Source organism: Choloepus didactylus, chromosome 5, assembly GCF_015220235.1.
Source record: "Choloepus didactylus isolate mChoDid1 chromosome 5, mChoDid1.pri, whole genome shotgun sequence".
NCBI lineage: Eukaryota > Metazoa > Chordata > Mammalia > Pilosa > Megalonychidae > Choloepus > Choloepus didactylus.
In genome coordinates, this window is record NC_051311.1 from 140,513,899 (window position 1) to 140,529,013 (window position 15,115).

The following is a 15,115-nucleotide window of genomic DNA, read 5'->3' on the forward strand; positions in this document are numbered from 1 at the left end:
GAGCTCATGTGTGGCTGTGCACCTGAGGACTGGGCAGAGAGGCGGATGCCCCCCAAATCCCAGAGCCCCCCAGGCCCAGCCCCCTGTCTCCACACAGCCACCTCGTTGCTCTCATGCACTTCGTGGTTGATCAGTTGCAGCAGGAACCACATGACATTTCTCAGGATAAAGGTGGTGATGAGGTTCCAGTGAATCACATTCCGCAGACAGCGGATGCTCCTGTGGGAAGCCCGGGTCGGGGGTCAGTCAGGGTCAAGGGTCAGCTCTGTCCAGGGTTAGAGCTCAGTCAGGGTCAGGGGTCAGCTAGGACTGGATTCCCAATTCCCCCTGAGGCCAAGGTAGAGACTCAGCCTGGGATGAGGGCAGGGCTGCCTCAGGAGCCAAATTCTTACCCGTGACCTTGCTTGGGCTTCTCTGACCCCAGCTCCCCCTCTGTGTCCCAAATGCCTCCCAGCTGTCACTGCCCTGAGAAAGTCTGGGGAAGGGGCTGGGGGTGCTGGGAGGAGGCACCAAGGAGAAGCAGGGAGGGGAGGGGCGGACTCACCGCAGGGCCAGGAAAAGCAGGAAGGCTGCCACGAGTGTGGCCACAGAAATGCAGTGGCCCAGGTAGTTGACGATGAGGGCGATGCGGTAGTGCAGATCATATTTCCTCTGCTGGACAGACAGACAGACAGACACACAGGCAGACCGAGGCAGAGGGCACATGGTGGGGGGGGGGGGGGTGAAGCTGAGCACTCTAGCCCTGATGGGCAGAGTTGGGTCAAAGTGGCATTGCCAGGCCAGGCTCCTGGAACTCCTGCAGGGCCCTCGGTGGCTCTTGTCATAACTGACTATAGTCATGCTTCCAATAGGCAAGTTTGGGTGCACATCTGGACACAGCCTATTCTGAGATATGCCAGGGTATGTATCTGTGTGTATTTGCTTTTTAATTCTGGACTGGGAGTTGCCACACCTGGGCTTAATCTCAGTCCAGACCACAAACGGTGGAGCGATGGATGTGAGTTGATTTATATCTCTGGAGCTCAGTTTGGACAACTGTGCAATGGGGCAACCATCCATGCCCTGCTTGTCCTCCCATTGGGGCCCATTGGGCAGGGGGTGTTGGCCTCGGTCTGCTCTGGGTGCAGTAAGGAGGGGGTGCATTGTCTATAGAGAATTTAAGAACAATATTAAAGCTGAATTAAATTCAGTCTGCTTTTTCTGGTCACCGTGTGCTGGCTCCTTCCTGCCAAGGCAGATCAGCACCATCTCACCCCCACTTTAGTTCGCCAAAGCTCAGAAATGCTGTAGGAAGGGAGAGTGAGGACAGAGGTCAGGGGGCTCTCCTTTCTCTCCAAACCCTTATGGGTTTTCCTACCTGCCACTCTTGTGGCCCTTGCCGCAGGACCTTTTGGGCTCACATTTTGTAGGATCACGTTTTCAGGTAGGCAAATAGTTTTCTCTGACTCTGGGCTTCATTTGGGGTGATATTCCAGCTCCACTGAGGGATTGGACGAATGAGTAGGGATGGAGCTGGGAAGTGTCTTGGGTTAGGAATGAGTTGTAGCATCAAAGAGGAGACCAGCACCCACAGGCAGCACAGAATCCAGCACCAGGGAAAGTGCAAAAGTGGAGCTGCAAGGTGCAAGCAGGGCCCAGGTGCCCGGGAGCTGCCCTTCTGGGGCTGCATTTGTGTCCATGTGGAGTCACAGAACTGGAATGCCGATGGTGCCACTGGGGCCCAGAGAAGGAAGGAAGGTGCTTGTCCCAGGGCCTGTTAGATGTTGGGGGGCACTTGCTACGTGGTCATTCCCCTTTTTGGGTCTCACCCCTCCTTGGTTGTGTCCTCCATCAGCCCGAGCTCTCCTGAAGGTGGGTCTCCATGTCCCCTTTACTGCCTCCACCACAGTGTCACTGAGTGCAGAGCAGGGCACCAGGGGCAGGACAGGAGGTACAGAAAGGAGTGGTTGGTGACACAGAACTGGTTCTGCCACCCTTGGGATCCCCTGTGCCCAGCTTGAGTTCCGAATACCTGTACAGAGACCAGGCCACTCACCTTGTCATCCAAGATGGGCTCACACTGTGAGTAGTTGATCCGTGAGGCCCACGTCCCATTCCCCAAGCACACTCGGTAGGCATTCCCTGCAAAACATGCCCACTGCCAAGAGTCAGGTCACTACCTTCCTCAAGAACCCTCTTTAGCTCCCTGGTGCCCTCAGGATAAGGTTCATTCTCCTCAGCCTCCCTGCACCAGGAAACACAATGCATATCTGAAAGTTCACGTGGAAGTCACTTATATGAAAAAAATGAACAAAAGGCTTACCAGACATGGTAGCTAAAGTATAATAAAACCCCCTGTAGACACAATCATCAACTAGCATATGGTATATTTTCTTTAATTTTGTTTCTTTACTTCAAAATTGAATCTAATCATGAGCACTGGGTCGTGGGTGAAATTTCACTGCTTTCAGCCTACCTAATGATTTCAATCCTTACCTCAATCGTTTTATGTTGATGAGACCCATACTTCTTTTCATCAATTTGATCAGCACTTTAATTTTAATAATAGCATCTACATAGCATGTGCTTACCACATCAGTTCTCTTCCAACTCTTTTATATACGCTTGTTTATTCAATCCTCACAACAACACTCTGTGGTGAGCACTAATATTTAGCCCATTTTACAGAGGAGGGATCTGAGGCACAAAGAGATTAAGTTACTCGCTGACAACGATGGCAAGAGGTAGAGGAGCCAGGATTCAAACCCAGAAGGGTCTGACTTCAGGTTTTATGTTCTCAAGGTGAATAGGAATGAAGGAAATTTGGAGAGACAGGGCCGTACTGCAGACACTGGGCTGCTACCACCTGGGGGACACTATGTGATATCTCTAAATGCTCAAGAACTGGCTTCTGCATTAGTTGGAATGTGATATGTGAGAAGACATTTCTGAACATCAGTGTCTGATGTACAAAAGTGCAGGTTTTCAAAAAGGAGAATATATCAAAGTCAAAGAATGTTCATACTTCCCCTTCTTCAAATCCTAGCTGTCAAGGCTCAGCTCCTAAGCTGCCCCTTTCAGGTAGTCAGTTTTACCCTCAATCTCCAACCCTCCCACTTGCCAACTCCCAAAGCCCGCTGTCCCCATCCGCTGTCCCCATCTGCTCTGCATTACTCGATTAGTATGTGTCCTTCCTCCATGACTTGATTACAAATTCCGAACCATCCATTGTTAGGGGATGATTTGTAACAGGGTTCTGCTCCCTGGCTAATGGGCAGTTGTTTGTGGATTTTTCTTTTTTGGCCTATGTTAGATATACAGTATAAAGCTAATTAAAATAAATAGCTCACAGAGCACAGAGGCGCAGAGCTGGAAGGAGAACCTTAGATTGTTTTTGGAAGCCGAGTTCTGGGATAATTAAGTTACTTTAAAAACCCACTTCTGTTGAGCGACAGTGAGTTAAAAGCAATGGAATCATTAAGGAGCACTTGGCAAAGAGCAAAAAGAATGGGGAGATTCTATTAGCTTATTGTTTTTTAATTTGGTGCTCTTGAGCTCACAGATTTTTCAAACTAGGGTTGTTACTGGCCTATTCTTGCTTCAGCTGGAGTGTGTCAGGGTGCTGGGAGATCCCCCTGGTCTGACGGGGAACCTGATCCCCAGCATGAAGACAGCAGGTCCTTTCCTTTGTCCTTGGCACCCAATCCCCCAACTGGGCCTCCCCCTCCTCGGGGTTGTTTTACTCTTGAAAGTTTGTGTGTTAGGAGAATTTGATAAATAGGACTGTCTTTCCTCATATTCATGCTCCTGCAAGAGAAGTGCTACCTTAATATGTGACACCACTGAACTAAAAAGAGAGGGCGTGGGGTGAAGCCAAAAGGACCTCCTAAAGTATCTTGAATATAATGAACAATACTTTCCTTTGGGGATTTAGAGTCCCTTTGAACAAGTCTGTGTGAAATGAGACAGATCCTGATCCTGCTGTGGTTCAGAGGATAGAAAAGTTTTACCTTCTGGAAAGTGTTTATAGATACTATCCAGCTTTCCTGAAGTTCAGCACTAGGCTCCCTCCTCCAGGAAGTCCTCCTTGATTGCTCCCATCCCACTGATCTCTCCCTCCTGAGCCCTCTCCCTGCTGACAGCTTGAGTCCCACACTCCAGCTCTTGCTCATGACATGGCCATGTTCAGGTGGGTGAGTCTGTTGTCTCTGATCAATCTGGGGGATTCCTGAGGCTAGGCCCTCAGAATGGAAGGGACCCCTTTAAGCAAACAACTCTGACCTATTGGCAATCCCATTAGATAAAAAGTTGCCTGTTTCCCAAGTATGATATCTCAAGGTGGTACGGACCATGGGGTGGGCTTGCAGGTGGGAGAGGGGTCAGGATAGACATGCTACAAAGCTGAGGGCTTCCCTGTCCCTCATACCAATGCCCAGGGACCCCATGTCCCCTGGTTCTGTCTCCTCATTTTTTTCCAGAATCCATCTCCCACCTGCCCATCCCTCCACCCTCTCTCTAGTCCTCTTGCATGGACTGGCACAAGAGCCTCTTATCTTATTTCCCTGCTTCTTCTCTTGCCCCTTTGACTCTGTCCATCCTCAAAGGTTGCCCGTGAGATTCCTGCTTAAAAGCCAGCAGTGGTTCCTTGTTGCTCTTGAATAAAGTGCAAGTTTCTGAGTGATATTCAAGGCCATTGGCACCCAGGCCCCAGCCTTCCTTTCCTGACCCATCTCTACCCTCCACATGGCAGCCCCGCTATTGACATTTGCACCAACAGGCTGGCATATCCCATGCTCTATGCCTTTCCTTGTGCTGATTCCACTCCTTGAAATACCATCCTCACTTTCACCATCACTCATGGCAAACTCCTTCCTATATTTTATGCCCCAGCTCAAAGGCCACCTCCTCCAGGGAGACTTCTCCAACAGCCTAGGTCTGAAGAAAAAAAAAAAAAAAAAAGCCTAGGTCTTTTTCCCTCTAAGCACCTCCTCTGTGTCTTCCCATGTCTTGACCCAGAGGCCTTCACACTTTTCCCCCTTGAACCACAGGGACATACACATTTTATACATTTTATATCACAATCCAATATGTGCACACACACATACACACCCCACATAACTGAGTCCAATTTTGCAATAGAAAATTTAATTTGACCATAGCTATAATATTTTTCTTTAAATTCTATCCTAATCTATTTTATTCATTCTATATAAAAATGCTTGTTGTGACCCACTAAACTGATTTCACAACCCATAATTGTGCCACAATCCATAGTTCAAAAAACAAAAATCTCTTTTAGTGCATTTTCCATAATCCACCTTAACTCTTTGGACCCAGTCCTCCTTCTCTTCCCCACTGGACTTGAACTCCCAGGCAGAGACAATACTGGAGTCACGTGGTCCCCCTCAGAGTGAGTGGGGACACAGAACCATCAAGCCCATGTTGGCAGAATCCAGTTGACTCAGATCTGCTAGAACCTTGGGAAGCAGGGCTTGAGGTGAGAGAGGTAGTGGTGGGAGGGGGCTTCCCTCTGAGAGCACAGCCCTAGGGTAAGGTTCTGGCTGCAGACACTGGGTACCAGGGGACTGGACAGCAGATGTTCCCAGCTCCACAGAGGAGCTGTCTGCTGGAGCTAATGAGGGTGCTGAGCCCTTGGGCACAGTCTTGAAGAGGAGAGAGTAAGACAGGAAGAGCTCCCCCCCCCCACTACCCCGGGAACCACGGGAGGATGGGCATGGGAAGGCTGAGGGCAGGTGACCAGGACAGAATCATGGGGCTGGATGCAAGGAGATGGGTGCCTGTTACCACAGCAACCCAGGTGCCCCTGCCAAGGATCAATGCCAATGGTGTGTGGTGTGGCCTGCCAGGGGCATTAGGAGCTGGATGATGCAGACAGGGTCTTCTATTCCAGGGCTCTGTGGTCTGGGAAGCCTGTTCCTTATCCCCAGCAGTGTGCTAGGACTCTGCCCCCCAGAGTTCCCCAACCTCTGGAAAGACCCCATTACAATGGGCTTTGCCCCTTTCTGATGAAGTTCCTGATTCAGGCAGCCTCCTAAATGGGGTGGTCTAGAGGCCTGGCTAGGAGATGAGGTCCATGTTTGAGCTGTAGTCTTGTCTCTGGCTGGCCAAGTGACCTTGGTTAATCCCCTACACCCTGGGCCTCAGTTCTTCTCTCAGGAAAAGTAATGCAAATCGGTTTTCAATGAGGTTGCTTTTGGCACCCAGGTGGTCAATTATTTGTGTGGGACTACTCCATCTGCTAAATGCCAGAAGCACTCCTCACGTCCTTGTGACAGCCGGCAACCCCAAACAGGGCAACATCATTTTCAAATGCACCCTATGGTGGTACTACATCTCCAACATTCTAATTGGTGAGATGTGCCACGAGAGACAGAAAGCACAAAGGATCATTTTTGCTAGTAATCAGGAAGAGTGCAAGAGACAAGTTGGGTGTGGAGGAAGAAGTGAGTGTGACCGTGGTGGAGGAGCAGCAGCGTGGTCATTGTATAACTGGAGAGAAACCTGCAAGAATTGAAGGAGAGCAGGTGCTGTTAGAGGAGTGGAAGGGTCAGAAACAATCGCGGAAACCAATGCGGTCCCTGTACGTTTCAGTACCGCGGACAGCAGAACACTCGCGCTCACCGCCCCCACCATCTCGGCAGGTGCGGGACCTTGGAGAGCTCCTAGGAGGCCGGCCCTCCTATCCCACATTCAGACCGAGCCCAAGGAGGTTAAGCTAATTCATGCCTCTCTTCAAGGCCTGGCTTCAGCCCCAGCTCCTCCAGGTAGTATCCATGACTGCCCCAGCCCCGCTGACCTCCCCAGCTCTGACACTTCGCAGCCCTGATGGTCCCAACTACTCGCTCCCAGTTGGCTCATGCTGGACAGGAGTTGTTCTCTCACTGACCCCTGCAAAGGGCTCATGCCTTCCCAATCAATCAAGGGGCTACCTGGGTAGGTTTTCTTCTGCCTGATGAGACTGAGGGCCCCAAAGTGCAAGGTCTAGTTCCCCCTTGTCTCTGACCCTTTCCAAAGGGTTGCACAGACCTTAGCATACAAGGGGCTCGGGATGGACCATGCTAAGGCTGTTGTTTATGTTATTATGGAAACTCAGAATGAGGGTGAGGTTCAGAGTGGCCAAGAGGACATTGTCTGCCATCTTAGATGCCCATGCTCCACCAAGCTGCATGGTAAATGCAAAACAAGAGGCATCCAGGGTCTTTCACACACATGTACCACAGGTAGGCTGAGCCCCACTGCCAGAACTGTGGACACTTCAAATCCAACCCCGCAGAGGGAGGGGTTCCATCTAAAAGAGAAAACCTGTGCTCAGCATTCTCCAGATTCTAGGCAAGAAAGCCTCAACTGTTCCAAGGAAAACACTTGGAAACTGAGTCAGCAGGCAACTCCTTAGGATTTTAGGAGGGGGAGGTAACTTCTTCCTCATTTGATCTGGTGGGGCCCAAAGAGGGTGAATTAGTCACCCAGTAGTGAAGAGGTAGAACAAGATCTCTCTCCCCTGGGATGCACTTTTTCATGGGAAACCCTGGGATCAGTGTTGCGGGAAGGGAGATGCTCTGCCTATACACTGTGTTCCAGCTTCTGCAGTGTCTCAGCATAGAGTGGCATGTCCACATAACAGAAAATGACTAATTACTTAGTTCCATTTGGAGAAGTTGTGGCCCGGGCCGGGGTGGTCAGGGCATGGTCATGGTGCTCCCAGCATAGCTCCCTGAGCTTGCAAATGAGGCTCATCTCCCTCAGTTAATAAACCTGCATTGCATGGAAGCTACTCCAGGCTAACTAGAGCTGGCCAGCTCCAGGCTCCAGCTTGCACATGTCCTGCCTCAATCTGAATAGCACATTGGTGGTGCAGGCTGCTGATGCTCACCTGAGTTCAAAACCAGCCTGACCTGGCAGAGGCATTGGGCTGAGGTATTTGGAAACCTGCCACCACCAACCCTCCCTCATCTTCAGTTTGGGCAGGGCCTCCTCAAAGCCATTGGCTTGCGACAGCTAAGATACAGGACAGCAAGCTTGTATTGCATTTCTTCAATGTTGTATGGACATTTTTCTTTGGGCTTCAAATGTCCACTATGGACTTCCAGAAACCCTCAGCTCCACATTCCCAAAGGACTTTTTACTCATGATGCCTTTCCATCCTTGAATAGGCCCAGCAGGGATAACTGTCCATATTCATAGGAGACAGTGGGGAAACTGAGTCATGGAGGCACTGAGTGGTTTAATGGAGACCATGCTGGGCCCATGACATAGAGAGGGGGCATGGCTGGAATCCAGCTCATTGTGTGAAATCATCGTCTTCCCCAGGAGAGTTGGAAGTGGGAGGAGGCACCTTCCCTGAGCTCCAAGTTCTACTGTGAAGGGCTCCCTCCCTCCAGTCATCCCTAGCAACACTCAATAGGCTTAATGTCACCATGACGCCAGCCTGTGGAGGGGGCGGGAGGAGAAAGCAAACAGGGGGACCCCTGAGGCTGCTATAGAACAGAAGAACATCGGGGGAAGGGGGCCACTGGAACTCATCAAGGTCATTCCCCCACGGTGCAGAGAAACTGAGGTCCAAAGAGGGGGGAAAAAAACAGTCCAAAGGTGAGACAAGCAGTCGGTGGCATGGCCAGAATTAGAACTGGCTGTCAGCCCATAGTTTCTATGAAGTAATGTTAGGGGAAGACATCTCTAGCTGGCAGAACATGTGTCCTCACCCAAACACCAGCAGCACCCTCTGTGGGAAAGGGGACTGTCCCTTCAGAGGCCACTGGGAACCAGACCCTTTCAGTCTAGATGGACCTCTAGATGGCCCCCTGCACAAGACACCATGGTAGAGGCCACAGAGTTGGCAGAGGACCACACTGCCCCAGAACAGGGACAACCATCCTTGGAGAGGGCAGCACTCCCCCAGATTCTAGGACCTGATTGCTCCCCCTTCTGGCCCAGGCCACCTCTAATTCCTTCCCCTCCTGCTCCCTTGCTGACAATGCCTTAGCTGTCCACAGGGAGCCCCAAGCTGTGATGTCTCCCCATTTCTGACATAGCCCCACAAGGTCAATGGTATTCTGTCCCCTTCACACAGAGAAGGAAACAGGCTTAGATGAGGAGCACCTGCCAATCACTCAGCGACTCATGGCAAAGCAAATATTTAAATACCATCCCCTTGAATTTGGGCTCAAGCTCCTTCCACTCTTTCTCACCCCAACCACCCAGCCCTGCTGGTGCTGGGAAAGGAGCCACCTGCCAGACTTTGGAGCATCTGGTTTGAGGTGAGTGGTCAGCAGAACCCAATTACCATACTCGGGCCAAGCTGAACAGGAGCACTTTGGCGAGACCCCCGAGGGTCACTGGGGGCTAGGCCTCCCCTTCAGTATTTCTTTAGAGTTCCAGACTCTTCTGTGGTTATTGGGGGATGGAGTGGGCAGAGAGGGACATTGCAGCCTCTGACTTGAGGAGCAAGGAGACAGGAGGGACAAGATCAAGATCTCGGGCAGCTCTTTATTTAGATTTAGATGGTATATACTGAAAATCAGGATTCTGGTCCTGTACCAGGGGGCCTTGGAAAGCAGCCAAGGTCTCTAAAACTAACAGAGTCAAGACCATTGTCCCTGACTGACATTCAAGGCCTTCCCCTTTACCTTCCTCTCTCTCCATCTCTACTCTGCTCCCCTTCCAGCAGACCATCACTGGCCTGATATTTTAAGGTCCTCTTCAACACTTCCTCCATGAAATCTTCCCAACTTTCCCCTCCTTTTGGAATTAACCTCCTTCCATATGCCCCTACAGCCTTGATTGTGCTTTTCATTTAAGAGAAAGTATCAAAAAGTTTTCTTTAAGATTCTGTCTCTCTCTCTAGAACAGGAGCCCCTAGAAGGCAGGCTCAGGTCTGACCCACCTTTGAAAGGAAAGGGGAAATATACCCACAGACCAGTAAGCAGTGGGCTTGGACAGAAGAAGGCCAATTAAGTGGCTGGGGGATTTCTGAGAGAGAGGGGTGGGAGACCAGAGGGTGGCTGCACTTTTGGTCCTCCCTGAGATGAAGGACTCTGACTTTACATTTCTTTGCCAACTGGGTCCCAGGCATGCAGAGGTGGAAAAATGCTCGAGCATGGGCCAGGAGCTCCCAGAGCCAGCCAAAACCTTTCAAGGCCCTGATTTACTGTGCCACCCTGGGATGGCATCTTTCCCTCTCTGGGCAACAGTCATTTCCCAACCAAAAGAGGCGGGGAGGAGAGGCATTCAGCTCTTCCTTCTTCCTTCCTCCACCTCTTAGACAACCAGCCTCTGTGATAGGCAGGCCTCTTCCCACCTTCCTTCTCTTCCAGCAGGGAAACAGTTGGCACACATAGGGATCAGGGTGTGAGCAGACATGGGGCCCAGGTCTCACTGGGGACTAAGAATGCAGGCCTGAGTTTCCAGATTCATGGCTTCTACTTCCTCAACCCAGAAGGCAGGGTCTATCTGGGCCTCTCCCTGAAGCTTGCACCCCTGCACTAGGCCTGTCCCCAACAGCGACACATGAGCTGTGTGGCTTTCGGAAAGTCATTTATGATCTCCATGCCTCAGTTTCCCCATGTGTAATATGCGGGCAATATGATGCCTCCCTCATTGGGTGACTATAAAGGATTAAACGAGTTAACCCACATGAAATGACAGTCCAAACCTGTAGGCACCTTGGCCACAAAAGCCACAGCAGGGATGGTGGAGAGAGCACGGGAGGGGGCTTGGACACACAGGAGGGGGCTCAGACACACAGGAGGGGCTCGGACACACCTCCCCCTCTCCTGAGCAACTCTTATCAAGTACAGACACCCCAGCTCTTTTGTATCCAACTCGGGTTCGGCTCTGAATTCGGCTGAGTTGGTGAAAGATTGCAGAGTCTGTCTAAGCTGCTAACCCCACTCAGGCAATTTCCACCCTTGAAGGAAGGAGGCTCCAATGGAGGTTTGGCTGCAGTGTGACAAAATTGGGGCAGGGAAGAGGTGTCTCAGCTCTCCCTCCTCCTCATGGGAACCGTTTTCCTCCCTGTATCTTTCTGTGTAAAGGAGAGGATCCCGCTGAAAAGACACACAGAGAAGGAGGAAGCAGCGGCTGGGAGGCAGGGGAGGAGGGAAATCAATCATCTCATTTCCATTGCCGTTTGCTGCCTTTGCTCTGCCTGGCCTGGCTGACTGTCCACAGCTCTGCCTCGCAGCCTCCTACCCCACCCCTCCTGTTCCCCTGCAGTTACGGTGCAGACACTTCAGTCCAAATGAAGAAAACTGTCCAATAGACAGCAGGAGCTAACTGGCACTACATTTGCCCACCTTGGTTGAGCCCAACCTCTTTTTCAGCTTTTCATCTGATGTGATGGGAGAGATCTGGAAGGGGTGCCATCACCTCCTTTGGGAAGCCTACTCTGTGTGCCCTTCCACTCCCATTCCCATAGTCCCCTCAACCAGGATCATCTGTATCCTTTTTGTTTGTTGTGTTTGTGAGGGAGGATATCGATGCCAAGGCAGTGGCTGGCACATAGTGGTTGTTCAGTAAACTGGATAAATATGGTGCTTGGCTCTGCTAAGAAGACGAGGAGACCCAGGCTAGTTGGGGAGAACAGGGGACAGCCCAGGCTGGAGTAAGAGCCAGGGCTGGAGAGCAGAGCTTCTTTGGGTTCTCAGGCTCTGGAGGTGGAGATGCTCCAGCAACCCACTCTTCCCCAATGGCCCTCATTCTCTGATCCCCACAGCCCCATCCCATACGGCTCACAGAATCCTAAAAATACAGTTCTATAGTCTCTGGACTGGGCAGGAGCATGGAAGTCACCCCTTCTGCTGTGCATCTCCTGGGTTTGGGGCCAGGTTTGAACTGTGGGCAGCAGTATGTCCTCAGTTTATGCAGAAATGTTTATCGGTGGTCCCACTACCCTACCATCCCCTTCCAGTAGGCTCACCTCTGCCCCTGGATTCATCGGAGCACAGCTGCTCCCTGGGCCCACCAGAACCCCCAGTGGTGCAGCCTGGGGAATGCCACCTGCCATTGAACGCACGCCGTGTTGATTGCCCTCAAACCATCTCTCCTTTCTGAAGCTTCAGCCTTCCAGAGCTTGGAAAGGCATGTGTGTGTACAAGTGTGTGTGTGTGTGTGTGTGTAAGATGTTAGCAGTAATGAGGGAGCTAGACCACTGTTTAGCCACAGATACAAGTAAAGGGGTTGCTAGGCTATTCCCAGGATGAGGGGCTTTGGGCAAAGAGCCCCCCCCACCCTCCATGTAGGCATTCGGAAGACACTGATGGACCCATGGGCTAGAGATATGGGGAGCTTTCAGGGTTGGCCAGTGATTGCTCAGTTCCACAGCCTCACACAGACGCTGATACAACACACAGACCCTCCCACCTGGCTGGATCAGACCTTCCACAGGCCCCGACATAGAACCCCTCCCCTACCCAAATGCACCAGAGCCAGAAGCCATTGGAAGAATTGCACCTCCGTGCTGCGTCCCTCCAGCAGCCTCTGCTGCTGTCTTCCCCAGAGTTTCAAGGCAGTCTGATTTGGGGGAGGAAGGAGCACACAGGCTGTTCTCCCTGGGAGGTGGGGAGGGGGGTGGTGGTCCTGATTCAAACACCACCATTACCCGGGTGCAAAGAGAAATGCTGCCCACAGGCCCTGGACTTGCAGCCCAGCAAGTCAGTCTCGGGTCATCCTGTGGGGAACGGTCAGCTGGCACCCCACACTCAGTGGCTCTGCAGCCTCCGTGCTCTCTCCGCATGGCCTTCCACACCCCACCTCCACCCCAACATAAGCTCTTACTCTATCCTTCCTGCCTCCTGCCCTCCCCTCCTGTGGTAGTCTGTTCACTGCACTCATCCTGGGGATTGGGGACCAAGTATGCACTGTCTGCTCTGTCCTCCCCGTGGTGACATCATCAAAACAAAGAGATGGACCCCTAATGGGGGAACTTCAGGCACCCGGACCACAGGACATGGGAGAGGGGGGTTTACCCCTCAAAGAGGAGGAAGTATTCCTTCTCCCGTTTCTCTGCTCTCACCGCACGGAGCACGGGAATTGTGGGCACTAATTCCCTTACTGAGATCCAAAGCTATAGAGGGCGCGACTCCAACATTATAACGGATCCTTAACGCCCGCCAGTGGACTGACGGTACCACGGCCTTCAGCAGGTCTCCGTCACTCGGTCCGGAGCCCTCCCCACTCCCTAAACCTCCTTTCCGGGAGGTAGTGCAGAGCCCACAGTGGTGGGCCCGAGGGCACTCACGGGTCGTGTTGTACTTGACGCCGTTGAAGTACTCGGGGCACGGCCTCTCCACGAGGGCTCCAGCAGCGCTTCGAGGCCAGCACGTCCCGATCTGGTCCAAGGTCGTGTTGCAGTAGGAATAGGGACCTGGCGACGGGAGAGAGAGGAGTGGGACTTAGAAGGGTGGTCGCAGGGCGCCACCGGACGCAGGTTGGGAGGCGCTGGGAGCGCGGGGCCCTGTGCGCACCGAGCGCTCCAGAAAAGGTACCCACGCCTCCCGGGTCCGCCTGCCGTCCGCCTACCCTCGCGGTCTAGGAGCGACCCCCAGCCGTCCAAGAGCAGCTCTTCGGCCAGCGCTAGGCTGCAGTTGGCCTCCAGCAAGCTCTGAAGCACTACCGCTTCCATCGCGCCCTGGAGCCGCGCGCCAAGAGAGAGTGAGTGCGCGCCTGGCGCGGCTGCCGGAGAGTGGGTGCGAGAGGGAGCGGCGGAGGGCGCTCCGGGTTCCGGCCCCTGGCGACCCAGCCCCGTCCTGCCGGGCAGCCTCCGGGCGCCGCGCCGGATCTCCCGGAGCTGCCAAGTCAGGACCTTCCCGGTGAGGAGCTGCGGAGCGCACCCAGCTGCGGTTCCACCCGCTCAGCCACGGCCAATGGCGGCGCCAGGGGGCGGGGCCGGGCGGCTCCTCCCAGCGGGGCCCAGCCCCCTAGCCCCCCAGCCCCCTGGCCCTGGCCAGCCTCAGCTTTCTCAGGCTCCCGCTCCCTTCCAGCCGGGAAGTCCCGAGGAGGGCTGCTGGGGTGCAGAGCGTGGGCCTGGGGTGGTGAATGCCCCGTCCAACGATCGCTGGCCCCGGAGCCGCAGGGGGCAGCAAATCGCGCCCACCCGCGGGGGGCACACACTTCAGCTTCCCTAAACGAGGGACAGCTACCCGCGCTCCAACCAGAGTCGGGCGGCTCTGCGCCTGAGTTTCTTCTCCCTGAATGAGGACACTGCAGTGGGTGGGGACGGAGAGTTCACGTGCAGATCTGCGCTTTAGAAACTCCCCTCTGGCCTCTGAGAAAAAAAAATGGATTGGAAGGGACTCAAGGGAAGCAGGGAGGCCACGAAAGTCTAATTAATGAAGTGGTCCGAAGTGAAGTGGTTCACCACTGGACCAAGTAGTAGGAGCTGGGATGGAGAGAGATGGAGGAGGGAGAACCAGACGTGGTGAGCAGGGACTGGAATGTGTGGGGGTGGGGGGTGGGATGGGTGGGGGTGGGGGTTGGAGCAGCTTTGAGCAGGAGCCAGGAGGCAAGGGTAAGGCAGATCTCCCGCATGGGTGGCTAGTGGGGATAGTACCGCCCTTTAATGAGATGCTGAAATCTAGGGGAGAAATTGGTTGAAATTATCTGGAGGATTTAAAACACCTGGCTCTTAGGCCCTGGGCACCAGAGAGAATCAAGTGAGAAGTGAGAATGCATCTCTCTTCTTCCTGCAGGGGCAGGGCGGTTGGAGGTTGGTTCCTGCACCATGGAGAGGAGGAGGGAATCAGGCCCTACAGCAAGTATGGAGGAGCTAAAAATCGTTACGTGGGATTTGCTCCAGGTCCCCTGGGAGGGCTGTCTGCTTGTAATTTGTTCTGGCTGCATCCTCAGAGTGCCCTGGGGTGGCTGCTGAGTGAGCTCAGGGACATGACCCAGGGTGTGCCATGCCCCAACTCAGGCTGGGTTCCTGTCCTGCCTCTGTCTCTAGTCCCCTGACACCTTACCCAGGCAGGACTCTTGCCCTTTCTGTGGCAGCTTCTTCACCAGTGAAATGGTCTCTGAGGCCCCTCCCAGCACTGAGAAGCTCTGGTTCTGAGATGCAGAAGGTTGGGGAAAATGTGCGTGCGTGTGTGTGTGTGTGTGTGTGTGTGTGTGTGATGTTTCC

General features: G+C 53.2%; 1 protein-coding gene across 6 annotated transcripts in view; it reads right to left on the reverse strand.

Moving 5' to 3' along the window:
- The window catches only part of CRHR2 (corticotropin releasing hormone receptor 2), a 28,574-nt gene extending 14,710 nt beyond the window's left edge, over positions 1–13,864 (reverse strand). For 5 of the 6 annotated variants that reach the window (XM_037836994.1, XM_037836995.1, XM_037836996.1 and 2 more), the window contains exons 1-2: positions 545–1,673; positions 102–219 (exon numbers count right to left, since the gene is read on the reverse strand). In XM_037836994.1, the coding sequence (XP_037692922.1) occupies positions 102–219; positions 545–1,143 (717 nt within the window). In that variant the 5' untranslated portion in view covers positions 1,144–1,673. Of the gene's footprint in view, positions 1–101; positions 220–544; positions 1,674–2,035; positions 2,122–13,234; positions 13,361–13,515 lie in introns of those variants that run through there. The other variant, XM_037836997.1, reaches the window with a different exon arrangement.
- Positions 13,865–15,115: the final 1,251 nt, after the last annotated feature.